The sequence below is a fragment of the Colletotrichum higginsianum genome, chromosome 5 (genome assembly GCF_001672515.1).
Source record: "Colletotrichum higginsianum IMI 349063 chromosome 5, whole genome shotgun sequence".
NCBI classification, from domain to species: Eukaryota; Fungi; Ascomycota; class Sordariomycetes; order Glomerellales; family Glomerellaceae; genus Colletotrichum; species Colletotrichum higginsianum.
This window is the reverse complement of record NC_030958.1, coordinates 3,020,147-3,046,670: the sequence shown is the minus strand read 5'-3', so window position 1 is coordinate 3,046,670 and position 26,524 is coordinate 3,020,147. Positions and strand designations below refer to the sequence as shown.

Here is a 26,524-nt window from a genome sequence, read left to right as displayed (position 1 = left end):
TGCAAAGGCACATGATTCACATTTTTGCACTTCCAAGCCTGGATCCATCCATCTACGGTCATGTACCGACATCTTTCTGTGACTCGCTGCAAACTGACTGTTCTTGTGTGTCCCGGCGATGACCTGATGCCGTCTGCTTGAATGCACCATTTCCCCAAACAGCGCATGCATGCAAACGATGACGGCAATGACAATGCCAACGGCCAGGGCCCAAAGCCCTCGTCAGGGACCTAAACACTTGACAGTCTTAAGGGCTCAGCCGGTTAATGGTCCACTCCTCCCCCTCCCCCTCGGCCTTGTCGTATACGAAGCGATCGTGCAGCCGGTTCTCCCTGCCCTGCCAGAACTCGATCCTCTCCGGCACGATGCGCAAGCCGCCCCAGAAGTCCGGCACGGGAATCTTCTCCTCGCCCTTGAACCGTTCCTCGACCTCCCTCACCCAGTCCTCGAGCTGTGCTCGCCCGTCGTCCTCGCCGTCGCCCGCGACGCCGGGCCGCGGCTCCAGCACCTGGCTCTGCCTGCTGGCCCATGCACCCAGCCGGCTGCCGCGGACGCGCGTGTCGAAGTAGACCTGACTCTCCTCGGGGCTCAGGCGACCGGCGACGCCCTCAACGCGGACCTGCCTCTGCAGCGCCTCCCACCAGAAGGTCAGGCTCGCGTGCTTGTTGGTCGCGAGGTCGGCCGCCTTGCGCGAGGTGCCAAGGTTCGTGTAAACAACGAAGCCGCCGCGCGCGTCAAGTTCCTTGAGGTACACCATGCGCGCCGATACGCGCCCCGAAGGCAGCGATGCCGTCGAGAGGGTGCACGTCTCCGGGTGCGGCACCGCGTGAGACTGCTGCGCCGTCGTGAACCAGTCGTGGAACTGGGGGATGGGCGACGAGGGGTGCAGCGAGGCGCGGGACAGGGACGCGAGCGTGAACTGGTCCGCGCGCGTGTTCTGGGCCGAGCCGGCGGGGGCGACTGGTTTATGTCGGGTTAGCCAGGCGGATGTGAAGGCAGTTTGGGCCGAGCCGTGTGTGGTTGTGAGATATATGGTGGAGGGTCGGTGTGGTACTGATGATGATCATGCGCGTACATGCATGCATCCCCGGCCCTCTATTCTCACCCGACACTCATGCACGCCCACACCCGCTCTCATCTGCTCCCATAGCGGGAAATCACATAGTCGCCAAACTTACAAATGAGCTTCTCACTCTCGGGGGCCGGGTGAAGAGCCATTCTGAGCGATCTCGACAGTCTATGGGCTAAGCTGGGCCTCATGGGACACTTGCTTCGGCTGTTGCTGGCAAGCCTGTATGGTCGGCCAACACCGTCTACTGATATGTGTGACAAAGAGAGGCAAACGATGACCTTGGTGCGTACGACGTGTGCGAGACGTTGTCGTGATTTCACGCAGGTTGCGATGGGAAGGCGGCAATAGGAAGGGGGGAAACCCGAAAAGTGAGGTGATTTCTCCAATAAGTGTTTTATGATCCCACGACTCTCATGATCATGCTTCGGGGAAATGAGGGGCTGAAAGAACGCCAATGGAAGACGTATAGAACCCCACATTCCAAGCGACAGAATGCTCCACTCGTTCCACGGCGCAGCGCAGGACTTCAGATGGAAACTGCGGATCAGATATGGAGCAGCCATGGAGCAGGGACCCGCGGATCCAGGGCTTCAGGGAGGGTACGTCCTTCCATCGGACTAGTCTAGGGAGGTGATGACTACACAACACAGAAACAAACACACACCCATGCAGATACACAACACACGACACAGATGAACGCAACAGATCAAACGTGTTTCATTCCGCACATACGACGGGAGGGTATCATATCGTAAACGTCATTCAGATACGCAAGATACGTAACGTACGCAAGAAACGCACGCAACGCACTACACGCACTGATCCTAAATAAATCCCAAACATAACCCTCTAAACACCGCGTGATGGCGTGAGCCATGACGTCTGAAGGCGTCTTATACGCCGGATTTGAGGAACAGTTGCTTCCTACTTTGTGTCTCTATACTATAATTCCGAAACCAGATGAGCCCCGCAAACCAAAAAAACAACAACACCAAAACGGGCTCCAAACTTTTTTGTATTGTGTGCTTTTTTTCTCATATCCCGGTTCCCATACAAATAGGAAAACGTTTAAAAAAATGTCTATGGTGCCATAACCAGCGCAAGCAACGCCATGCGGCAGTACAGACCATATCTCATCTGTGCAACCTGTTAGCAAACCAGCTCATGTCCAAGGGGGGACGAAAGACTTACCTGTCTGAAGTAGGCCGCCCGCTGGTCGGTGTCAACCTCGGGAGCAATCTCCTCGTTTCTGGGCAGAGGGTGCAGGATGCACATGTCTCTCTTGGCGGACTTGAGCGTACGGTTGTCGATGCGGTACGAGTTCTTGACCTTCTCGTACTCCTCCACCGACGGGAATCTCTCCTTTTGCACGCGAGTACAGTAGAGCACGTCACTGCGGCTGAGAATCTCAGGAGTGAGCTCCTCCGACTCACACAGGAGCTGTCCGGACTCGACCAAAAATTTGCGCACATCAGCAGGCAGGGCGAGACCCTTGGGAGAGACCAGCTGCACTTGCACGCCGTAGTCACGGAGGAGGTAGATCAGCGAGTGAACAGGGCGGCCGTAAAGCAGATCGCCGACGAAGGTGATGGTCAGGCCCTGGACGGTTCCGAGCTCCTCGCGGATGGTGAAGAGGTCCAAGAAGGCCTGAGTGGGGTGCTCTTTGCTGCCGTTGCCACCGTTGATGACGGGGACGGGAGCGTATCTCTTAGCAATGTCAACGCTGTTCTCGTCAGGGTGGCGGAGAACAACGGCGTCACCATAGCAGCCAAGAGTGCGAAGAGTGTCCTGCAGAGTCTCGCCCTTCTGGACCGAAGAGTGAGAGGTGGCAATTGCCACGGTGCGGCCACCGAGTCTCTGCATAGCGGCGTCGAAAGAGGCCGAGGTGCGGGTAGACGGCTCGTAGAAGAGGGTGCAGAGGACTCTGCCGCGAAGGACGTTCAAGACACCCTCACGCTGAACGCCAAGACGCATCTGCTGGGCGACGGTGAAGAGGTGGTGAAGGTCAGCGCGCGTGTACTGGCTGACCGACAGTACGCTGTGGTGCTTCCACGACGAAGGCTGTGACAGGAGGTCCTGAAGCTTGGAACCGACAATCGGGTGCAGAGGGGCGGGCAGGCCAAGGTCGTCGAAACCACTCATGCTCTTGTTGGGCAGATAGCCATCGGCGGAGCGGAGCTTCGAGGGTCTAGTGGCGTTGAACAGCGACGGGCGACGGTCGCGAGGGCTGTCGGGGTGCATGAGAGACTGAAGCTGGGGCTTGATAGCGGGCGACATGGGCAGGGCGCCGTGGGTCGACATGTCCTTGCCCAAGGCAGGCAGGGGCTGCAGCTCACCATCCAGGCAGACTGTCTTGTCCTGGAAGGTCACGCGCTGGACGGAGCCACGCATGGTACGGCCGGCGAAGGGAGACCAGCCGTTGGTGTTGTGGACGGCGTAAGGACGGTCAATCTCAACCTCGACGCTGGTTCCAACCTGCTCATGCAGCTCGAAAATCTCCTTGGGGTTGTCATAGAGACGAGTCTTGATGTCGTCGACCGTCAGTTTGCCTTCAGTCACGGAGGTGAGCAGAAGTGGCAGCGCGTCAGCGATGCCAACCGATGGATCGGCGTTCTTTCCCAATGAGCTAGCGAGCTGGTACGGCAAGCTGCCAATGGAGAAGACGTCGATCGTGCTGAGGTGAGCCCAAAGAGCAGCTTGATCGGCCTCCGTGGGGAGGAGAGCACAGTCAGGGAAGTCGTTCTGCGAAAGGTAGAGGGAGAAGATGGACACGTCGCAGGTCACCTTCAAGCCCTTAGCCTTGCTGAGGGAAATGAGCTTAATGTCGTCCTTGGTGGAGACTGAGGTGACGTGGATTCTCCGGTTGTGCAGGCTGGCCAGGAGCAGGATGGAAGCCAGGTCCGTCAGCTTGGCGTCGGTGACGATGGGCTTGTGCGTGGGCCACTTGTCGAAGTGGGTTGTTACAGCCGCGACCTTGCTGATGTTGCCAGACAGATGGTTGAAAGGGATGAACAGAGATCCAACCTCACCAGTGACGTGGCTGATCTGGTCAGCGTTGTCAGAGGTGGCAGTAACGGAGAAGTTGAAATCGCAGTATCCGCCTTGTTTGCTGCTCTGCTGGGCAACCTTGAGGCTGATAGCATCCGTGATGGAGCCAGTGACACCGACGGGCATAATGCGAACCATGCTGAAGCCGGCGGAGATGGAAGCCTTGGTCACGGCCTGGAGATCCTTGCTGCCGGGAGTGGCAATGCCGGGGACGAAGGTAGCAACATTGACCAGGCCAGGCAGAGAGATGGTGCGGTGGCTGGTCTGGAAGTCGCGGCTGCCAATCTCAAGACCGAAGTGACGGGCGATGGCCTCCACAAGGATCTTGGCGTTCTTGACGTTGGTGACGAGAGGAATCTGGTAGTCAACGGCCATGCGTCTCGTTTGGTAACCCTTGCTCATGTAGTTGGCGGGGCGTCGGTATTTGTTGTTGGAAGGCAAGTTGATGTAGAGATCGATCATGTTCTTGGCCAAGTGCTGCGTCAGAGAGAACTCGGAGCGCTGGTCCTCCTGCTCGTTGGCAAGAACCTCCAGGTACTGAACAGGGATGTTGTGCTCCTGGAGGAAGTCGGCAGTGCCCGCAGTGGCGAACAGCTTGTAGCCAAGGCGAGCAAGCTTGTCGATAGCGGGCAGCATCTCCTTCTTGTCCTTGTAGGAACCGATAGACAGAAGAATGTTGGCCTTGGGGATCTTGAAGCCCGTCGACATCAGTGCCTTGAGATAAGCCTCGTACTTGTCAACACCGAAGCAAGCAACCTCTCCGGTGGAGGCCATCTCAACACCCAAGACAGGGTCGGCGCCGGAGAGACGCGAGAAACTGAACTGGGGAACCTTGACACCCACGCAGTTGGGAGCGATAGTGGTTGGGGGGTAAGCCTCAAATGGCCGGCCGGTGATGGCCTTGGTGGCCATTTCGATCATGTCGACACCCATAACCTTGGAGACAAAAGGGAAGGACCGGGATGCGCGAACGTTGCACTCAATGACCTTGATGTCATTGTCCTTAGCAATGAACTGAATGTTGAAAGGGCCGGTAACGTTCAGCGCAGCGCCAATCTTGCGAGTGGCCTCCTCGATTCTGGCGATCGTCTCAGGCTCCAGGTCCTGGGGAGGCAGGATAAGGGTAGCGTCACCAGAGTGGACACCGGCATTCTCAACGTGCTCGGAGATGAAATGGCCAATGACAACACCGTCCTTGGCAACAGCGTCCATCTCGATCTCCTTGGCGTTCTCAATGTACTTGGTGATGACGACAGGATGCTCGCGAGAGACCTCAGCAGCCTGGGCAAGATAGTTCTCGAGGTCCTGCTCGGAGTAGACGGTGTTCATCGCAGCACCCGAGAGGACGTACGAAGGTCGCACCAAGACAGGGTACGAAACGGCATTGCAGAACTTCTTGGCCTCCTCGAAGCTGGTTAACTCCTTCCATGTAGGCTGGTCGACGCCAATGGTATCCAGCATACGAGAAAACTTGTAACGGTTCTCGGCGTTGTCAATCATCTCCGGCGAGGTGCCGAGAATCTTGATGCCAGCGCGGTGCAGCGGCAGGGCAATGTTGTTGGGCGTCTGTCCACCCATGGCGCCGAGAACACCGGCAGCGTTCTCCAGCTGGTAGATATCGAGGATGCTCTCCAGACTGATAACCTCGAAGTAAAGCTTGTCGGCCTCGTCGTAATCAGTGCTCACGGTCTCCGGGTTGTAATTGACCATGATGGTCTTGAAACCGTCCTGGCGCAGGGTGCGAATGGCACGGACGGAACACCAGTCGAACTCGACTGAGGAACCGATACGGTAGACACCGGAGCCCAACACCATGATGCCGTTGTCCTCGAAAGACACGTCGCTCTCAGTGGCGTTGTAAGTGAGGTACAGGTAGTTGGTGTGGGCCGGGAACTCGGCAGCAACCGTGTCGATTTGCTTGACAAACGGCATGATGCTTGCTTCCTGCCTCAGGGTACGTACGGCAATCTCATTGGAGCTCCAGAACTTCGCGAGCTGACGGTCGGAGAAACCAAGCCTCTTGGCCTGCAGGAGGATATCAGGGGACTTGGAGATGTCGCTGGTGGTGTAGCCGGTCATGGTCTTGGCGAAGTCGCTCAAGCCCTTAAGCTTGTTGAGGAACCACTTATCAATCTTGGTGAGCTCCCAGATCTTGTCGACAGTGTAGCCAGAGTGCATAGCGTTGGCAATGGCGAACAGACGCTGGTCAGAGGGCGTCTGGAGCTCGTCATCAATGGACATCAAAGCCTTGGTCTCGTTGAATCCGAGGTTGTGGAAATCGATGGCACGAATGGCCTTCTGGATAGCTTCCTCGAAACTTCTGCCGATGCTCATGACTTCACCAACACTCTTCATGGAAGAGCCTAGCTGAGTGGAAACACGGGTAAACTTTTTCAGGTCCCAACGGGGCATCTTGACAACCACGTAGTCGAGCGAGGGCTCAAAACAGGCGCAGGTCGACTTGGTGACGCTGTTGGCAATGTCCTTGAGGGGGATGCCGAGACCGAGCTTGGCAGCGATGAACGCTAAGGGGTACCCGGTGGCCTTGGAAGCAAGTGCAGAGGATCTCGACAATCTCGCGTTGACCTCAATGATACAGTACTCCCTAGAAAAGGGGTTTAGGGCGTACTGAATGTTGCACTCTCCGACGACACCCAAATGGCGGATGACGTTGACAGCCGTAGTACGGAGCATGTTGTAGTCTTCGTCAGACAATGTTTGAGAGGGGGCAACAACGATGGAATCACCGGTGTGAATACCAAGAGGGTCGAAGTTCTCCATGTTGCACACCGTGATGCAGTTGTCCTGCGCATCACGAACAACCTCGTACTCGATCTCCTTCCAGCCCTTCATGCTGCGCTCAATAAGCACCTGAGGACTGGCGGCAAAGGCCTTGTTGCAGAGATCAAGCAGCTCGGCCTCGTTGTTGGCGAAACCACTGCCGAGACCGCCGAGAGCATAGGCAGCTCGAACGATGACGGGGAATCCAATGTCCTTGACAGATGACATGGCCTCGTCAATGGTGCTGGCAGAGGCAGACTTGGCGCACTTCTCGCCGATGGATTCCATGCTGCGGGCAAAGAGCTCGCGATCCTCGGTGGTGATGATGGTATCAATGGGAGTACCCAGGACCTTGACGCCTAGTTCCTCAAACTCATCCTTCAGCTGGATACCGACTTGCAGAGCAGTCTGTCCACCAAAAGTGACATAGATGGCGTCAGGCTTCTCGTACTGAATGACCTTGCGGACGAACTCGGCATTGACTGGGAGAAAGTAGACCTTGTCGGCAAGGCCTTTGGATGTCTGAATAGTGGCAATATTGGGGTTGATGAGGACAGTGTAGATGCCCTCCTCCTTCAGTGCCTTGATTGCTTGAGAGCCGGAGTAGTCGAACTCTCCAGCCTGCCCGATACTGAGACCACCACTTCCCAGAATGAGCACCTTGCGGGGGTGCACACGGGGGTGCAGACGCTCGTTCTCCTCGATGGTGCCACCGGGGAAGCTGACCGGGGCGTTGAGCTTCTTGGGGTCGGTGGTGCAGTCCTCGATGGTGCTGATGAAGACATCAAAGAGGTACTCGGTGTCGCGAGGTCCAGGTGTGCTCTCAGGGTGGAACTGCACACTGAAGTAGGGCTTGGACAGGTGGGCAATACCCTCGTTGCTTCCATCGTTGGCGTTGACAAAGAGCTCCCTCCAGTCGGCGGTCAGAGACTTGGAGTCGACGGCGAAACCATGGTTCTGCGAAGTAATGTGGCACTTTCCGGAGATCATGCTCGTGCATGGGATGTTGTGACCTCTGTTGCCAAACTTCATCTTTTCGGTCTTGGCTCCCGAGGCGCGGGCGAGAAGCTGGTGGCCCAAGCAGATACCGAAGACCGGGGTCTTGGTCTTGTCCATGGCAGCCTGAATGTTCTTGACGGTAGTCTCCAGCATGGCCGGGTCACCGGGGCCGTTGGAGAGGAAGAGGCCATCGTACTCGTCGCCGGCCTGCTTCACAAGGTCGTGGTCCCAGGGGCAGACCAGGACCTCAACACCACGCTTCAGGAAGCATCTTAGCTGGTTGTACTTCATACCAACATCCAGGCACAGCACACGGATGGGCCTGCCGGACGGGTGCTTCTTTACGGCGACGCTTGAGGGAGGCTTGTACAGCTTGGGGGCTTTGATCGACACTGGAGCACAACAGGAATGAGCATAGGACGGGCCAGGGAAGGTCGGCAAGACTCACCCTCAGCTACGAGGTTCTTCTCATTGGGATTCACCCAGTCTACTGACTGAAAGTCGTCAATGGAGAAGGAGGGGACACCGTTGACGTGACCGTTGGCGGTGCCATTGGTCAGGGTCTTCTTCTGCAGCAACAGGCGACCTAGGGTGCTGCCCTGAGATCTCAGACGCTTGGTGAGCGCTCTGGTGTCGACGCCGTAGATGGCGGGGACGCCCTGCTCCTTAAGCCAAGTGCCGAGGGAGGACTCGGCCAAGAAGTGGGAGTAGTCCTCGCCCGAGTACGAGTGGGCGACGAGGCCAGCGATGTGGATCTGCGAGGACTCAAAGTGGGCGGGCAGGTCGCCCAGGAGCTCGTCGACGGTCTCGCGTGAAGGCACGCCGTAGTTACCGACCAGGGGGAAGGTGATGACGAGAATCTGGCCGCGGTACGAGGGGTCTGTCACCGACTCCGGATACCCCACCATTCCGGTCTGGAAGACGAGCTCTCCGGCGATGCTCTTCTGAGCACCGAAGCTGTAGCCCTGATAAATGGAGCCATCCGGCAGCTCGAGAGCCATGAGGCCCTCGTCGTCGGAGCCGACGATGCGGGCCGCAGCCGGGGGGTAGATGGCGGCCGCCATTGTCGTTTGTGAGGGTGATGCGGGGCAAACGACGGGTTGAAGGAACTCTCGAAGCGGGGAGGGGCGAGGAGAGTCAAGCAGCAACGGAATAAAAGAAGGGCTGGAGAAAAGCGGCTGCGGGCGAGCTCGTCAGAAGAGTCTCGTAGATAGGTTTGGGAGCTTCCCAGCGATCATCTGCCACGATAGATCTTCGGGAAGTTATGTGAGATTCTAGACAACCATGGTCGGAGGAGGAAAAGAGGAAAAAGAGAGAAGGAGGAGAGGAAGAGCAATTCGGCAGGGTCTTGGAGTTTTACCTTACTCAGAGAAAAAAAAAATTCGTCTGGTCCCCCTCCATGCCGTCCACTGTTCCTCCCTTTGGTTAAAGGCACCTGAAGTCGATTGACCAATTATGCAGGCAGCATCCCTGACAGGTGGAGAGACGGCTACGTTGGCACAGATCTGCAACAGTGAAAATAGGGCGCTTGCCTCACCGAAGTCGCAGGCGGTGAGACACAACAGGTCTAGCGCCATCTGTAGAGTGGGCAGAATGGGGGGCAGAAAGTTTTGTGACATTGCCGCTTCTAGCCATAGGCGGGGGGATTAACCAGGAGCCCCGCGTCGCCCTGTGGCCCAGATGGCTGAGCCTGCAGAATTTTGTTCGTCCTGTCCCTGCAGAAATTTCTTCCCAGAAGCTTAGTCCAGTCACAGTGCCAGTCGAAGACTGAAGAGAGAAGATGGAGGGGCGCATTTTCTCTTCTCTCTCTTCCCTTTCGCCAGTGGCTGGCCTGCCACGATCGATGGCGGGTGACGAGTGGACCGAACGTGAATCGATGGCTCCGATGGCTCAGACGGCCGAGTCACGGTCGTGGTCAGGAATGGAGGTGGGTTGGTTGCCAATGCTTTTGTTTTGGCCGAAAAGTAAGATTTGAATTTGATGCGGTGTTTGTGGTGTTAGGGCTTCTGGAGCCATGTCTGCACCATCATGGATGGGTGTATTTTCGTTTTTCACCTTCTCCCTTATATCAAATTGGGTCGGAATCGTTTATTGAAAGCGACTTACAGGCCCGAGAACCCACGCGTAAATGTTTTGACGACAGCAGAATGCTGACCTGGGCCTCACCGACCAACTTGACAATGTCATCTTCGCCGATGCCGGGCCAAACAATCTCAGTGGGGCATTCCTATCGTTTTGGGGCACGAGAAGCTGGGGCAACGACAAGCCAAGTCATAATTCCAATGTTGATTGGCAATGGAATGCTGTGGCGCGCTTCGCTTATTGTTTATTTCCTCTTCCAAGACTTCTTCTAGCTTGAAGATTTAGTCGGCTTCCCCTTGCTGGCGAGTTTTTCTCGTTATTTTTCTTCCTCTTGTTTGTCTTTGATCTGTAATACATTTTTCCTTGCTTCTGGTCATTGGTTTCATTCATAACGGATACGAGTTTCTCTGTACGAACATTCTCACGTCGATACCAGTTCGATGGCAACGGCCCTCGGTCAGACGCCAGCCCTGTAGAAAACTCTTAGCACCTTGAAATAAGGTCCTGGAAGCAATGTAGCTGGATGATGGGTATGTATGCTCGCACGTGCCAGCCTACCCGTGTCTTACACCACTTGTCTGGAATCATGAATGAGACATTTTACTTGGGCAACGGAAAATGAAGGCCAGTGTGGCAGCAGCCTGGGTTGCAAGTCAAGTCAAGTGACGAGAAGATGACATTCCACATGATACGAAGTGGGCTGAAGCTCGGTCGAAATGAGTTGCAGCAGCCAACATCCAAACACTGCAGGCGCCTCTCTCTTGTCAGTCACAAATGGGTTTTTTTCTTGCCTTACGGGGCTACTTCCTTGACAGCCGACGCAGTACTCTGGTATCTGGTAAACCTAGAGCAACGACGCGTCGAGGTGTACGCAGGACTTGACTCGTGAGGCTTGTGAGATGAAGGGATTTTGCGAAATTTCCTGCCGCTGCGGGACGCATAGTTCATGATGTCCGGCATGGGCTGGTGGGTAGGCCACTAGACTCGGCCATCTATACTCTGTACCCTGCTCAGTGAGATCCGCATCGACGTAAATCGCCGATGGTCATGGTGTCTCGCGATGTAACCTGAATATGACGGGCGTCTGCTTCGATTCCCTGCATTGTTTGATTAGCCACGCACACGGGGGAGGACCATACCAACTTGGCGCGATGCCCATCACCGCGTCCCCCCCTTAACGACATGGAAATGCCAGTAACGAATGCTCGACACAGCAACAGGGTAAGTGTCTGAACCGGATCGGCACGTTTGTTGTTGGGGATCCAGACACGGTGGGCGACGGACGTCTCGGGAACCAAAACAGAGCGCAGGCCAGAAACAGCACCCTCTTCGTTTTCTGACGGCGGGATGGAGGGGAACTGGAGGAGCAGACGACGACTATGGTGTGGGAGCGATACCAGCCAGAAGGCTAGTGTGTCGCAGCGGTCCCTCCCCCCAATCCAGCGTTACGCCCTAGCCCTGCACAGGTGCCATCTGTGCACCCGTGTGAGTGGGATGCCAATGGGCGGTGACGGCTCTCACAGGCCAATCAGGCAAGCGGATGGGCCTAATGGTTGGTGTGTGATGTGGGGGTCGATCAAGCAGGAGCAGGAGAGGACGGGGACATTCACTGATGGGCGGGGAATTTATGTCTCTGCCCCATGCTCAAGCTTGACTACTAACCGTCGAACAACTTGCCTTGTTTCTGTCTCTCGCCGGAGCTTCTGCTGGAACACTGGTTGGCTCGACCGCCTCGGCCCCGTGTGTCTTACTTGGGCCAAGAGTGCAGCGTGAGAGAGAGAGGGTTTCTTCGTGATGGAGAAGGACAGAGAAGAGAAACATGGACAGACAATCGACCCAGGGCGAAAAGGGCCAGGCCAACACATGATGTCAAGTGACTGAGAAGGTGCGTACGCGGGTGCAGCTCAGCTGCCCATACGTTGAATTGAATTTGACGCATGCATTGGCTGGCGGGGGGGGGGGGGGGGGGCGTTGAGAGCTGTCGGGGCTGCTGGCATTCGTTTGCCTCCTCTTTACATGGCCGCTCGCCCTATCTACTGACAGTCTGTCTAGGGGCTCGCGACACGAAGCCGCATTGAACTGTCTGTAGTCCGTTTGTCTGTCTGTCTGTCGTCGGTCATCGGTCGTCTGTCTCGTCTATTTGGCAATGTCTGATAGTGATGACGACCCCTCCATGTCCGTCCTCGAATCACTTTTGTCTCCCCTCCCCTCTCATCCTTTCAGGGGGTGGGGAGGGGGTCATGCGATTTGGCATGTCTCGCCCGTTTTTCGTCTGATGGCATTGGCCTCGACCTAGGTCTTGTCGTTCATGTGCGTTCATTTGCAGAACATCGAACGACGACGGGCTTGGGTAGCCTTTGGTCGCCATGCGTCTCTCTCGGTGTTGTCGTTATCTCTTGGCCGTTCATCTGTATGCGGTTGCGAGCAGAACTGGTCCATTGCAGTGGGGTCAGACTTTGTCGATTTGCGTACACTACTCGGTCCTCCTCATGGTCCAGGAATCTAGCCGCAAAAGATGGATCGGCTCCTAGGGTAGCAAACAATGGCGACACAAACATGGAGCTCCCCCGGGCCTTTTTTTATTGTGTCATTTCACAGAACGGAGAGGCCCCAGGCCGAGTGGCTGCAGCACTGACTGGGTCAGCCAGTGGCAGCGTGTCGGCGGCGCCTTTTGCGGTGGTTGGGTCCACTTTTTAGAGACCAACTCCGAGTCTCCCAAACTGCCACCCACCAGGGATCTTGCGCTAGCCCATTAGAATCTCGACGCAGGGCCTGGGCAACGTTGGATCTTGGATGCACGCCGCAATGCGCAGCAGAGTTTGGTTGCACTGCTTGCTTGCATGGCCCTTTTTTTTTATCGTTCTTTTTTTTCATATTCTTCTTCCTCGCAAGTCCTTGCATGTCGAGTTTATGACATTTTCGCGATACCAAAAAGACTCCACTTGGCTCCAATGGCGCGGCGCGTTTCCCTGCCCGTTTCCAACCCGTGTGGAGGCGCGCATGGTGTCGCTCACTCCCTTCCTCATCCACCTATCCGCCTCTTGAGTCGTAATGGAGGGTGAGAGCGAGGCCGTCTCCTTATCGCAGGTCATCTTGCTCAATGCAGTTGTCACGGGACGCGGGACCCTGGGGTGTATCACATACGTGCATTTTCCACACATTAATACATGACATACATACAGTAATAGCATACATACGGTATCGCAATCCATTGCTCCCCGGTCCTTGGCCTGACCTTGCCCTGCCTGGTCTGATCCAGACCCGTCTCGTCTTGTCTTGCTTTGCCCACCTTTGCCTTGCCTTGCCTTGCCTTGCCTTGCCTTCCCGTCACCCTACCGGCGTCGATTGCCTCATGCAGTACCCATCGCCTTCCTTTTAGCACTATACTTGTCCGGCTACGCTAAAAACCTGCATCGTCTACGTCAAATCTTGATCTGCGCTCCACGCGCCTGTTGCTTGTCGTGGTCTCTTCCTAACACTTCACTATGCAGTAGTCCCCCCTCTTTTGCTTCTCTCCTCCTTGTATCACCATTCTTTCTCCCCTTTTCCTTTTCAATATTACTGAATTCTTCCCGGTCCAAACGAAGACCTTGACCGGCTTCTCCACAAAACGTTGCATCGATTTCTTCGTCTCGACCACGGGGAACCCTACACCCTCCTGCCTACCTACCTACCCGTTTGGTTCTTTCTATTACTGTTCGCCAACCCATCCTGCCCCTGACCTCGCTTACTCTCTCTCTTTCTGTCTCTCAACTTTACCCTCCCCGCCTCTCCTTGGCCCGGCGTCGCTTCGCAAACCTCATTGTCTTTTTTATCCATCTCGCTACCACGACAAACTCGAAACAACTCCTGCGTGAACTCGAATACCCACGATCCACTTCACCCCCTTTCAGCTTGGTCTTTGCTGGTCCTCTATGGCGCCGTAAGACGCGATAGTATCAGGAGGCGGGTTGCATCTCTTATTCCGCCTGGACAATGTTTTCCTCTCTGCTGCGACCTAAGCAGAGCAATCGCAGCCGACGCGTCGACCGCTTGCACGAAAGGCAATCGCCTTCCCCTGGCCCGGCCTATCGCCACTATGTCGGCGAACCCCCGAGACGCGCATCAGGCGACTTTACTGAGGGAGAGGACGACGAAGACGACGAGGACGAGGACGAGGAACACGATGGCATAGGCCACTCCGGGGACGACCCCGAAAACATCGAGGACGAGGACCATGCCCACCGTTCCATGCCCGTTCTCCCTCTTTTCTCGGAGACGTACCTCGGTTCGCACAACCCGCTGACCTCGTACGGTTGCGCCCATGAATCTGGACCTAAAAGCTGACCGTGATCCTCCAGACTCCCTGCCCATATACAGCATAACCCATGCAATTCGCATCATCATCCAGACCCGAACCGAAACGACATTAACATGGGACCAAATACGCTCCCCCCAAGTGTCCCAGTTTCTAGTCAAGCCCATGCAGCAACAGATCAGGACTCAGCAGTTCAACCGCGCCACCCTGTATTGTCTCATGGCGAACTGCCTCCAGTTCAACAAGGAGGGCCAGATGTACCCAGGCAACGCTGGAATAAGCTACACGAGGGCTCTGGTCTGCGAGCTCCTCGCCCTCAAGCTTCTCAAGGAATACAACACCCGCCAACTCATCGACGCCCTTTCGTACGACTTTTACCCGCTCCAGGGGCTTCCGGGCGCTCAGCCTGCGAACGCCCCCAAGGCGGACCCGAGAAACAAGGCACGCCTCACCGCGGCACGAACCTCTACACTCGAAGTAGCTATTCGTGCCTCCGCTAAGCACTTTTTGGCTCATCCTTTGGTCGTACAACAGCTCGAGGCTATCTGGAACGGAGCCATCAGCTTTTACTCGTCCGCAGATAGTTTGCACCGCGAGCCTCCAGCTTCGCCCACCGGTACCAAGCCCGATGCGAGGACGCCGCTGCTGGGCGCTCACAACCAGAAGGAGGGCCAGCAGCAGTCGATACCTGGGAGACGGAGTGTCATTCTTTATGACCCTCGGCAAGCGTCTTTATTCAAGCTGTCGCGCCTCCGTGTGCCGCGCTACAGGTTCTTCCTGTCGACGCTGTCACTTCTCGTCCTTATCGGCCTGTTCCTTGCCGTCCTCGCTCAACGTTCAGCACGCATTAGCTCGCTGGAACTGATCTTTTGGTTTTGGAGTGCCGGGTTCATGCTGGATGAGCTGGTCGGGTTTAACGAACAGGGTTTCTCGCTTTACATCATGAGCTTCTGGAACGCCTTTGATCTGGGGATCCTGCTCTTGTTGATTGTCTACTACTTCATGCGCGTCTACGGGGTATTCCTCGTGGATGCCAAGCACTGGAATGACTCTGCCTACGATGTTCTTGCGGCGAATGCCATCCTGCTGCTGCCCCGTATATTCAGTGTGCTGGACCATTACCAGTACTTCTCCCAGCTGTTGATTGCTTTCCGCTTGATGGCGGTTGACCTCGCAGCTGTCTGCATCCTGATCCTCATCTCATGCAGCGGCTTCTTCGTCTTCTTCACCCTTGCTGACAGCAATAATGACGCGGCCGATATCGCCTTTAGAATCTTCCAGATCTTGATGGGCTTTACTCCAGCTGCTTGGGAGGTATGGCCAGGGTACAACTGGCTTGAGAGGGGTCTTATGGCCTTTTTCTTGATCATCTGTCACTTCGTTGTCGTGTAAGTCTGCCCCGTCCCCTCAAGCAGTTGTGTTTGCTAACAATCGCAGCACCATCCTCATCACGGTCTTGACAAACTCTTTCATGAAGATCGCCTCCAACGCGAGGGAGGAGCACCAGTAAACAACCCCGTCATTCGTCTGGTGAATGTCCTGCTCACGGTACTAGGTTTCTCTTCGCTATCAACACAATCTCCATGGTCAAGAACGATGCCTTGTTTTCATACGTCGCACCAGGCAATATTTTCGCTTGGCTCCTCATGCCACTGCGATACTGCATGCCTCTGAGACAATTTGTGAAGCTGAACAGGACCATCATCAAGGCCACGCACTTTCCTCTTTTGTTATTCATTTTCCTGTACGAAAAGTACTGGCTCGCTCCGTCCATGTACGAACCCACGGATCTGGTCGAAAACCATCACCATGGGCGGGACCGAACGATCTCCTTCGCAGACCCGGCGAGTCGATCTGCCCTGTTCAGCCCCAACATCCGGGTTCGCGAAGAATCGCTCACTGGGTACCAGAAGGATCATGCCCTCGAGGAGGTCTTTCGGCGAGGCCCTGGTTTCGCTACATTGCGCAATCAGCGGCGGAATGAGAGAAAGAAGACCCAGCACGCGGTTCGAAACTGGATGGATCGGAATGACGAAGTCAGCGCCTCCCCCCATCTTTCGCAGTGGCCAACGCTGGACGGCAGCCAGAGTATTCGGCCGGATTGGCATAGGAGACTGAGCCTATCGAGAGAGCTTAGGACGCAACGGTCTCGTCAGATATCAGATGTCAGATCAGCGGCTAGCGATCCAGCCGATCTCATCTCCCAGCCTGCCATCGGCTCTTTCTTCCGGGGAATAGCCGCGGCCACCCAAGCCAAGGAGGAGGAGAACCAACAGACGGACGCAGACGGAGATGATGAGCTTGTCACAAATGATGAGGAAGAAGAGGAGGACATCGCGACGAACGCTGGTGACAGTCGTCGGGGCCCAGTCATTCACCAGACCTCAATTGACGACTATTTCAACTCGACGCCGACAACGAAGCGGTTTGCCCCGCCCACGACATCTTCATCATTGGGCTCCAGCGGAAGGCCGTCCGTGTCGGCCACTCCTCGCTCTGCACGTCGCATGCCTCATAGCCGAACGATGTCGACCAACACCATCCTGTACGCACCACAGGAGCTGCGACGGCCGGCTAGCTCGTCCTCTCATTCACCTGACCCGCCGCCCACCCGTGCGCGTGTGCAGAACGGTCGCCCTGTGGTGGTTGAACCGGCTACGACTAGTGGCCACCGCTCCCCACGCCGGCAGACCTATGTGACCAACACAAGACCCAGACCCATCTTGCCACCTCGAGATGCAGTACAGACGGCGCCGAATCGCGCGGCTCTCACTGGCATCGACCAGCGACTGCGCCCTAATGCTCTCAGGCGGTTGTCTTCGGTTGATCTGAGCGTCTTGTCGGATAACATTGTACCTGATGACCCGACCGGGGGCATGCCTTCGAGCTTCCAAACGCAGATGGCTATGGCTTTGATGAAGGATGCGCGACTGGGAGGAGCGGGACGGGGCGCGGATTCCGGGGACAGCAACCGAATGAGCAAGCTCGTCCTCGCACGGATGAAGACTCTGGAAGAAAGCTTTGCAGACGTTGCCAGGGAGTTACGCGGGCTCAAGACCACGTCCAATTCGACTGCCCCCACCACGCGGCGCAATTCGTCAGGCGAAGAGTTGCAAAAGCTGGCGGCCCTGGCGAGTCCAGAAGCTACACGGCAGAAAGACAGCGGCGGTGAGAAACCCAAGATGGTAAGAAGGACCACAGGCAAGCGGCCGGTGAGTCGCAAGAGCTTGCTGGACCCCAAGTCGGAGAGGGCTAGGGGCAAGGGCAAAGAGCCGGCGCATTCATCGGGCGACGAGTCCGACAGTGAGAGCATGGCGCCGACGAAACGAAGCTCGATGTAAAAGGGGAGAAGCGTGACGATTTGCTAAGCATTTTCTGGCGCGCTATACCTCGGTCATGTTTATGTGGTTCACCGCATCGCATCATGGGGCGTTTGGGCCTGGACTTCATCTCTGGGAGTGTTTGGTTTTCCGTTGTTTGTCGTTACTTTTGGTGGGTTTGAAGTATGCCAACATATGCATCGTGAGCTGGCCGCGGTTTGCATTTAGACATGTGGATGGGAGTAATGATACTTGGTTATGCAGTTGGCCAAAGAAAACTGTCTGGATTGATCTGTAGTTCCCATCCTCTGCAAATCCTCCAAGTCTCCTGTACTCATACATAAAAACAATTCTGTTCAGGTTCCCGGATGAACGCGTTTTCCAATCGGTCTGCGGGTCCGCTTCGCAATTCACCCGCGCCGTGTAAATCATTATGTCGTAGTTACTATACCGAACCATTCGTGTCTCGTACCCAGTTGGTTATATGTAGAGCTCCCTCTCGGAGAAGGAGGACGGGGGGAAGTCCTAGGCCAACAATGAGTGATTGGTGATAGATGCAAGGTGTCCCGTCCTGGCATCCACCTCTCCCACGTTCCACGCCGGTAAAGTTCGGCGTTTTTGGTCTTTTTTTATAATCATTATTTGCTTCGAAATCCATGAGTGGTACGTAACGCCATACTAAATGCCGCCTCCGCTCCGGTCGACGCTCACATAATGGGGGTTGCTGGAGCGCTGGTTCTGCTCGTTCGTCCGCCTCGAGGCGGCAGTGTACCGGAAGCTGACGGCGAGGGCGGCGACGGCGGCCGTTGCGAAGAGGAGGCCGCGGTGGCGGCTTTGACAGGTCAGTGATCGGGGCCTTCAGGCATTGCGTGCTGTTCATACGAAGAGGAACGGGGGAAGTAAGGGAAGGGAAGGAGCACAAACGTACATGGCGGGGCGGATCTGGGGCGCGGCGGCCATGGTTGGCTTTGGCTGCATGGTGGATGTTGTGGGAACGATGGTTTTCTGTTTAGGGGAGATATGGCAGTTTGACAGTATCCTATGATATGAACAGAGGAGCCGGAGGAAGAAGCAGCAATGAGAATGTAGCTGAAAGAGGGGAAAGGAGTTCAGTTAAGTAGAGTCTCGACGTCTTTGGTGCGTTCCATAGCAGTCCTAGCTCCCCCCTCCTCAGATCAACGGGGGCGGCGGCATACGTGGGTGCGTGTGGAGGAGGGGCAAACACCTTGTGTTTTTGTTGGGGAAGGGACGGGGAAGAGGTCTCTTGGTTTTCTGTCTCGTACAGGCTAGGTGATGGTGGCAGCTCGGATCGGACGATTTCATGTCGTTATCTGAAAACCAGACCTGGGCTCGACATGGCACCCTTACGGCAGCCGTTACTAACTTGATCACCGGGAGGGGAAGATAAACTGCTAGGTGACTCAGTTAGCGAGAGAGAACCCTGGCCTCGGCGAAACGTCGACATGGATCGGGAGCGAACAATTGCCGGGGCAAGGATTTTCAAGAAGACGATGGCAGCGGAGGGTCTGCGAGTGTGTGTGTGTGTGTGTGTGTGTGTGTGTAACAGTGAGAGTTATGCGGTGTGTAATGCGGGCATGGTGACGCGGTCCAGAGCTAATGTGTTCCCCGGTGGCGTTGGACTTGGCGGGTTGGAGGACCTGGGCACGCGACATGGCTACGGGATGGGCGTGCTGGGCGGGGAAGTGGAGAGTTGCTGTCGAGTGGTGTGATGATCGCTCGGGGTGGTGATTGGCGGTGTTGGTCCCGCCGAGAAAAGGGAAAGGGAGAGCCTCTGTTTCTTTGCGCGTCTACATCATAAGACCTTTATTGGAGGCTTCGTGTTGGTATTTGCTTTGGTGGGTGGGCGGGCCTATGGGCTGATGATGGATAGGACTGGGGATGGTTCGGGATGCAGCGCATGCATGCGATGCATTCATCGAGGGGGGACGAAGACGCAGGCGGGGCACATGCGGAGGGATAGGGACAGGGGACCTCGGATGTACATGCCCTGCTGAGGGGGCAGAGAAGGATGTGGTTGAGCTTTCGATAGCTGGAACGACAAGCTACCTTTGGTACTTAGGTTGGCGCAGATGCACACTATGCGGGTGTATGCAGGTGTATTGTAGGTGAGGAGGTCTGGAAAGTCCCTCCCGTCCATGTAGCGATGAGGCGTGGAATGTTGGTTAGAGTTGAGCGAGGTTTCAGCTGACAGGGTGGAGGGGGGCGATAAGGGTATGATAAGAGCCAAGGTTGGGGGAGCTCGTCCGGGGACATGCGGGGCAGAAGCTGTACCATCGTAAGTGTTGTATATGGAAAGATGCGCTCGGAACTCACATCGATGGGCTTGTGAGTCTTGATGTATTTCCTACGTGTTTAATCACACATTCGGATCGGAATTCAGCGGAAGACATCCGGTTTTTCGAGGTATATCGATGTTTTTGAGGCCAAATGAAGCCCATCCTTCTGGCTGGCAGTACACTCGATAATGAAGGAGGGTAATTGAAACCAGCAGATCGTCTGTATTCATCTGAGCTGTAGCATATACGTGTGTCTCAAGGTGAGATGCAATGCGGAATGTAAGATGTCACGTTGGGGTTTCAAGAGCAGTCGTTGTTTCCTACTAGAATTCTTCTAAATCTTCATTATTCATGATATCTTGCCTTGCGAGCTGACTCTTCACTGATACCTAATGTCTAAACAAACCGTGCTGGACTAACAGGGCTTGTTTGACAACGTCTGGTGGCGCTTAATGCAAGACCTTGGAGCCAAAAAAACGTCTGCTCTAGTGTATGATAAATTTCACTGGGGTTCAATGAGTTCTTATCGAAATGTACACGCCCATGGCGGTCGAAAAGCTCTGCACTCACTTGAAGGCTGCCCGGGAAACGCGTGTGAGTCTGTCCGAACACGTCTCCATAAAAGCCGATCGGGACGGGGCCGAGACATGCCGCTGCGAGCCTACGGTACCCGCTGATCCACTAGTTGCTTAACGCATGGGTGGGCAGGCAGGCAGGCAGGCAGCAGTGGTGACCCCTTGTAAGAAGCCTTTAAATGGTCGCATGGTTTACCAGATAGACGGTTATCATACAACGCTGCTTTGCTCTTTTCCAGCAGTCTCCATTCGCGGCCAGGTTTCTTTTCGTGATCTGTCTGTCATAGGGTCTTGGCGTCTTGACCTATCTACTGACTGGCAGGCCTGGAACTAATGCTACAACCCAATCATCTCAATGTCAGAAAACCAGTCCGTTTCTGGCCAAGATCTACTACCTTCGCTACCTAGCCATAGTCACGTCCTCCGGGGCCCCAACCATTCACAAATAGGTATTCTTCAGGAACTGAACACATGTACATGTTTTCTGGGGGTTTTGTTTGTAGTCAAGATGAATGCGTTATGAATAGCACTTGGTGCTCAACCTCCCTTTTAGTTCACTTCATATTACTCAAGGAGTTAATCTCAAGCTTACATCAAGGTTGCCAATAAAAGATATTGGTTTTCCTGCAAAAACACAGCTCGCCAATTCAGCCTGGGGCTGGGTTAGACTGATGAGTCCAAATAGCTCCAGCTTTAGGGGCAAACAATGAGTACAGTGACTGACGACCAAGCTGTAGCATCCGTGGGCCAAAGACCCTGCAGCTCCTCAAAGCGGATGGCTAGCTGCAGGTTGCCTTGCACCTTGTCTTCCAATTGATTGCATTCCCGTGCTCCCGTGTTGTTAGTACCTACTTGCTGGTTGGGCGTCTGCCTCCATGGGGCGCCTTGCACCAATGTAAGTTGGTAGAAGGCCAAAGGCCATTTGCCTTCGCCTTACAACTAACTACTCGGGTCTCATGTCGGCTCAGCCAAACTACCTACTTTCCCCTCCATCCAAACCTCACACCCTCCTCCTCCTGTCATCATTGCTCGCCACGTCTTCATACACTTCGACATTCCTTGCTTTGCCTCAGTCGAGGATCGATCGCGCAGTTAGGCCGGCGATAAGACGACCTACCTCTCTCATTTCCGCTTTCCCGACATCTCGAGATCCCTTGGACAGCGACTCCAGGCGGTCGACGCGCGAGCTCATGGTGGGGTTTGGATTATTCCTAATTGACATCTGATTTTCCGATACCTGCTGCCTAGTAAGGCTACGCTACGGTCTATCACTTCGACCACCACTACAAATGGTCAGTATTCTGTACCCAACTCCCGACTTGGCTGGGATGTCTGACTGCGAGGTTCGATTTGCCTCGTGTTTGCTTCCGATTGCTTATTCCTCTACCCAGTTCGTTCTACGAGACCGGCAAGCCTTGTCCCATTGATTGCTTACGCCTTCGTCGCCCATCTCCCATCGCCCGTTCATTCCAACCGCTGCGCCGACTTCCATCTCTATAAGGGTCAGGCTTTTGAATTTCCCGTACCATCACCTCACAACCGGCTGCATATGACCCCACAAAGTATCATCGGAATCATGGACTCAGAGCAAGAGGACATAGTATCTCGGCCCGCAGCCCAGGACCGGTGCAGCCTGCCTTTGGGGGATGAGCCTGCCGATGGCTACGCTTTTTTGGCACCGGCAGCTGGCAACAACACCAATGTCGCCAATCCTTCGCCACATGACAAACCCTTCTGGTACAGAATACGACAACACTACCGTCAGGACATGAAGCCCATCGAGCGTCGTCGCTATTTCCAATTCATCCTCCACGACATCAAAAACGAACTCCACGAAGGAGACACCCTGGTATTCGTCGACTTCCCTCCACATACACAGCTGTCACAGAGAGCCGACTGTTTCTGCTACGCTTGGAACTCTGTCCAGTTTCGTATGCACTCCGAAGGACTTCTGGGCACCGGCTCCTCCAAGTTTGCCGAGATGCTGAATCCCACGTACCAGTTCCGTATTCGGCGTCGACGAAAGCTTGTCAATAATCTTCCCGATGGCGTCAAGTACGTCTTGGACCTTACACCTCCTACCGAGGGTGACGAACTCGTCTTCCAGATGACCGAGGTGTCGCTGACCCCAGGCATTATCACCTGGTGGACTGCCACTAGTAAGCACGGCGTCGGCAGCAATGCTGTATCTGGCCACGACGATGTCTGCTCTTGCTGGAGGAACCGAGAATCGAAAAAGTCCGGGGAAGTCGACGTGACCCTTGAAAACATTTCGGCAAATGAACCCAAGCGCGATAAAAACCGGGACAATTTGCAGAGTCTCCGCGAGGCCACGCCCCAGACTGGCAGACCCATACAGCAAGCACCCACGCCGATAATGGATTTGGCAGCCAAGGTACTAGTGAAGAAGTCCAAGGGCGACTTCGACGCCGACCCGGTTCCAGCCTACCGACAGATCCCCGACTACTGCCCCGTCCGCCACCGCGTCAACATCCTTCGTCTCATGTATCTTATCTCAGACAAGTGTGTCTTCCTTGACTCGGCACCGAGTGTATGGACATTGGTGGCAGTGGCCAAAATTCTAGACTGCACGAGCGTGGTGGTGAGTGCCCTCACTACCCCCCCTTCCCATCATGGTAAAACGTCCGTATTGACACCACTTCCAGCGCGGCCCCTTTCTCCATTGGTTCATGAGCCCCAACAACACCATGTTCCTTGAAGTATTGCCTGAGGAGAGCCTCCAGATTGGGGTGGCCTTGCAGTTGGCCGATATTACACGCTCGGCCTTCCGAATCTTGGTCAACGAACTTGCCCTCGAGGAGGCCGCTGAGCCCAACGGCACACCCAAGGCAGCGGCATACACCGTATTTGGACGCAAGCGTCACGACCCCGGCGACGATCTGAACAACATCATACAGCACGCGTCCCGGGCTATGGTCGAGCGTGTGTCGCGTTCAGTCAACCAACTGGTCAGCGAGACAATCTTTGATGACCTGCAACTTGCCGAATGGCTTCGGCTACGGAACATTATTGGCATGCTCTCTAGCTGCCCCGACGACCCGATGTTCCAGAGGGCCAAGAACACTGCGCTCATCCTTGCTGAGTCGTTGAAAGCCGCGTGGAAGGAACATGTGGTGTGTATCTTGCTCGAGAAACCTCTCGACGCCAATCATCTGACTGGCGCCGATAACCAACTCGCCACTTACATTGATGTGCGGCATTTCAACCGTCTTGATGTTGTGTACAAGCAACTGAATGACGTGCAGAAAGCTCTGTGCTCGTTCATGTACAAGGCTGTCGCCAACAAGTGGCTTGGTTTTGCCAGCATCTTTCCCTCGAGCTGCTTGCAGCCCAGTTTCTCCCGTCTGGCTACTGACCTCTGGGTTCTCCTCATCGATATCTTGAAATCCCGTCCCGACTTGGCAACAGACCCTGCTTGGGAAGCCCTTTTGGACCTGCCGCACGACGTCACCGCTGTCATTAACCCGGGTTCCATTTTTCTTTTGGAGACTGACGCCGCGAAGCACGTATTCGACCTCCAGGCGTTGGAAACTCCGCTCCGCGCTTTCCTCGAGCCCTTTTCCCACGAATACGCTCGTATCGACTTCGAGATCAAGATGAAGATGACGCCGCACCTATTGCTTATTCTTCACCAAGACGAATTCAAGTTCCTGCCACTCTGGGCTGGCGGCAACGACGACGGCACCGGTGGCGTCTTTGAGCATTCCCTGCCACCTGCTGATTATGGACCAGTGGGACCGGGTCCGGTTTACCACACCGGCGCAACAATTCCTTCGGAAACATCCAGTACGGCAGGCTCAGTGAACAGCGTGCTGCGACAGCTTCGCTTGGAAGGGGGAAGCACCATTGGCCCTGGCAGCGTCGACGTCCAGGATGGAATTTCGACCGTTTTCAATCCCAACAAAGTGGTGGTTGACGAAAAGTCGATCTACACGGAATCGTTCACAGATGGAGACTCAGACTACGGCAACGCCAGATCTGCCGTTCCTGTGGATTGCCAGACCATGGCCCAAACAACCGGCATTATGGTCCTCGAAGAAGAGACAACCGAGCACTCGGACATCGATACCAGCGTCAACCTCGAGACTGACGACGATGATGACATGGACGGAGTCATGATGGAGACGAGCCCTGAGGATAGCCGCTTGCGAGACAACACCCATGAACATGTCGTCAGCAGCGTCGGTGCCCCGGCCTTGCTTGCGTCTGGGAGCCAGCGGTCCTCAACTACACCCTCAATCACGAACGTTTCATTGGGTTCTCTTCTTGACGAAGACTATGATACGGTCATGATTTGAATCGAATAACAACAGCACGAGGTTGATGGTTTACTTCTTCTTGTCTGTTGGGCGTTTTGGGAGGTCGACAATTTGTGGTTGGAAGACCGATCGTTGGGAACAGCTGGTGACACAATTGGAGGGCTGACCTCGATGGCACCTACATTTGCACAAATGAGAAGATACAACATTGCAAACACGTTTACCCAGTCACCGTGCTATATTGAATGCAAGAGTACCGTGAACCCCAACCCTCCGACCAGAATGCGCACCCCATGTCGTTGTCTCGTGGTATCCTCCTCCCATTGTTCGGTTTCTATTCGTCAAATCCTGCCATGATGTACTCCATCCGATTGCCCAATATACCGCTTTTCGCTCAACCCCTGTTCAACGTGTTTCCCGAACCCTTGGGGTTTGCCTCGACAAACTCATCCCAGGCTCTCGCCTTCATCGTCTCCTCGTCGGCCTTGTCAAAGTCGTCTTCATCCGGTTCCGGTCGGTGCCAGCTTGCCTCGCCGCCTCCCTCTATGATACCTCCCCGCTCACGCTCCACTTCGAGGTACTCATCGATGCTCATCGTCGGCAGGTTATGGCCTGGCCGGAACACGTCCGCAGCCATCTGCCCCCGGTTACCGACGAGGGTGAAAGGCTGTAGTGGCTTGCCATCCTTGGACAGTATCGGGCCTCTCCGCTGACCAAACAAGCTTTGTAGCCGGCGCGGTGCCTCGAGGCGCTCGACGTAGCCGTCGGAACTACGCTCGACCGTGCGGCGTCGCTCATCCTCCTCCACGGACGTCGGGGACGGCATCAGGGGCACTGTGGCCTGAGCCAGGACCTCGAGCTCGCGGTTGATGCCCTCCAAGCCCTGAAAGGCCATGTGTGCCGCATACGCTAGGTGGGCTAGGTGTAGTTCGCGCACAACCTCGTCGTCACCATCTTCGTTCTGGTACCGCGGGTTCCGGCGCAGCGTGTCCAGTCGCTCGCGGAGGGCGCGCTCCGATTTGAAGTTTGCGATTTTCGCGTCGCGGCGCTTAGCCGCGTCGTTGGTGCCGAGAGTCGAAAAGGCGAGGGGCTCATCGGTGTAGCGTTCGTAAAGTATCTTTTGCTGAGCAGACAGGAGGTCGTAGGAGTCAAGGAACCCGAGGAAGGTCTCGTAAGACTCACGTGCGCGCTCGAGGGCGACGCGGCGCTCGATGGGACGGCGCGAGGGAAGCTTCTGATGCAAGTCGGCAAGGTGGGCGGTGATAAGGAGATACGGTAGAGATGAGGTGGAGAGGTCCTCGAGCGACTCGTTAGGGGAGAAGAGGGCGGCGCGGGAGATGAGGTCGAGGCAGGTCTCGTACTCGGAGATGGCGTTGCGGAGGTCGTCAAGGTAGTTCGGCGACGAGGCCTCGTACGAGTTTTCGAGGGTGAATCGCTTCTTTTCGGCCGAGGTGAAGACAGACTTGAGAGTTTGGGGTTTGTCTTCATCCGCCATGGTTGCGGTGTTGTGGTTTCGGCGGAGTGAGTGTGCCTAGCTCTAGGACGAATTATCGAGATGGTGAGAATCGTTTGTGAGGGTTGGAGGGGCTAGGTGGGAATGGCGACGTTTTGAGCTTCGCACAAGACCAGAGGGGGTGACGGCACGAATGACAAATGTCGTGTAGAGTGTGCTGTCGATCAAGACATCTAGGTGTGGTGGCGTTTGGAAGTTTGTGGATCGGGCTGCCTTTGCTCTAGGTACCTAGGTAAGGGAGGTACTCCAACGCAACGCTC

At 55.5% G+C, this 26,524-nt stretch overlaps 6 protein-coding genes across 6 annotated transcripts; 2 read left to right on the top strand and 4 right to left on the bottom strand.

Annotated features, from left to right (window-relative positions):
- Nucleotides 1-247: 247 nt before the first annotated feature.
- Nucleotides 248-1,218, bottom strand: CH63R_07787 (pyridoxamine 5'-phosphate oxidase; the record flags this gene model as incomplete). The annotated part of the gene is made up of 2 exons (XM_018302761.1): nt 248-960; nt 1,194-1,218. 2 exons carry the CDS (start codon nt 1,216-1,218, stop codon nt 248-250), a joined length of 738 nt encoding a protein of 245 aa, XP_018157539.1.
- Nucleotides 1,219-2,152: 934 nt separating this feature from the next.
- On the bottom strand, nt 2,153-8,964 carry CH63R_07786 (Carbamoyl-phosphate synthase; the record flags this gene model as incomplete). The annotated part of the gene is made up of 3 exons (XM_018302760.1): nt 2,153-2,209; nt 2,264-8,292; nt 8,349-8,964. 3 exons carry the CDS (start codon nt 8,962-8,964, stop codon nt 2,153-2,155), a joined length of 6,702 nt encoding a protein of 2,233 aa, XP_018157538.1.
- A 4,993-nt stretch (nt 8,965-13,957) lies between these two features.
- On the top strand, nt 13,958-17,620 carry CH63R_07785 (Integral membrane channel protein; the record flags this gene model as incomplete). Its single annotated transcript, XM_018302759.1, has 4 exons — nt 13,958-14,249; nt 14,305-15,667; nt 15,717-15,785; nt 15,835-17,620. 4 exons carry the CDS (start codon nt 13,958-13,960, stop codon nt 17,618-17,620), a joined length of 3,510 nt encoding a protein of 1,169 aa, XP_018157537.1.
- Nucleotides 17,621-18,277: 657 nt separating this feature from the next.
- On the bottom strand, nt 18,278-18,577 carry CH63R_07784 (Peptide synthetase; the record flags this gene model as incomplete). Its single annotated transcript, XM_018302758.1, has 2 exons — nt 18,278-18,431; nt 18,528-18,577. The coding sequence occupies 2 exons, from the start codon at nt 18,575-18,577 to the stop codon at nt 18,278-18,280; spliced, it is 204 nt and encodes a 67-aa protein (XP_018157536.1).
- Nucleotides 18,578-22,020: 3,443 nt separating this feature from the next.
- CH63R_07783 (uncharacterized protein) lies at nt 22,021-24,790 on the top strand (the record flags this gene model as incomplete). The annotated part of the gene is made up of 2 exons (XM_018302757.1): nt 22,021-23,073; nt 23,138-24,790. 2 exons carry the CDS (start codon nt 22,021-22,023, stop codon nt 24,788-24,790), a joined length of 2,706 nt encoding a protein of 901 aa, XP_018157535.1.
- A 355-nt stretch (nt 24,791-25,145) lies between these two features.
- Nucleotides 25,146-26,246, bottom strand: CH63R_07782 (TAP42-like family protein; the record flags this gene model as incomplete). Its single annotated transcript, XM_018302756.1, has 1 exon — nt 25,146-26,246. One exon carries the CDS (start codon nt 26,244-26,246, stop codon nt 25,146-25,148), a length of 1,101 nt encoding a protein of 366 aa, XP_018157534.1.
- Between the last annotated feature and the right edge of the window lie 278 nt (nt 26,247-26,524).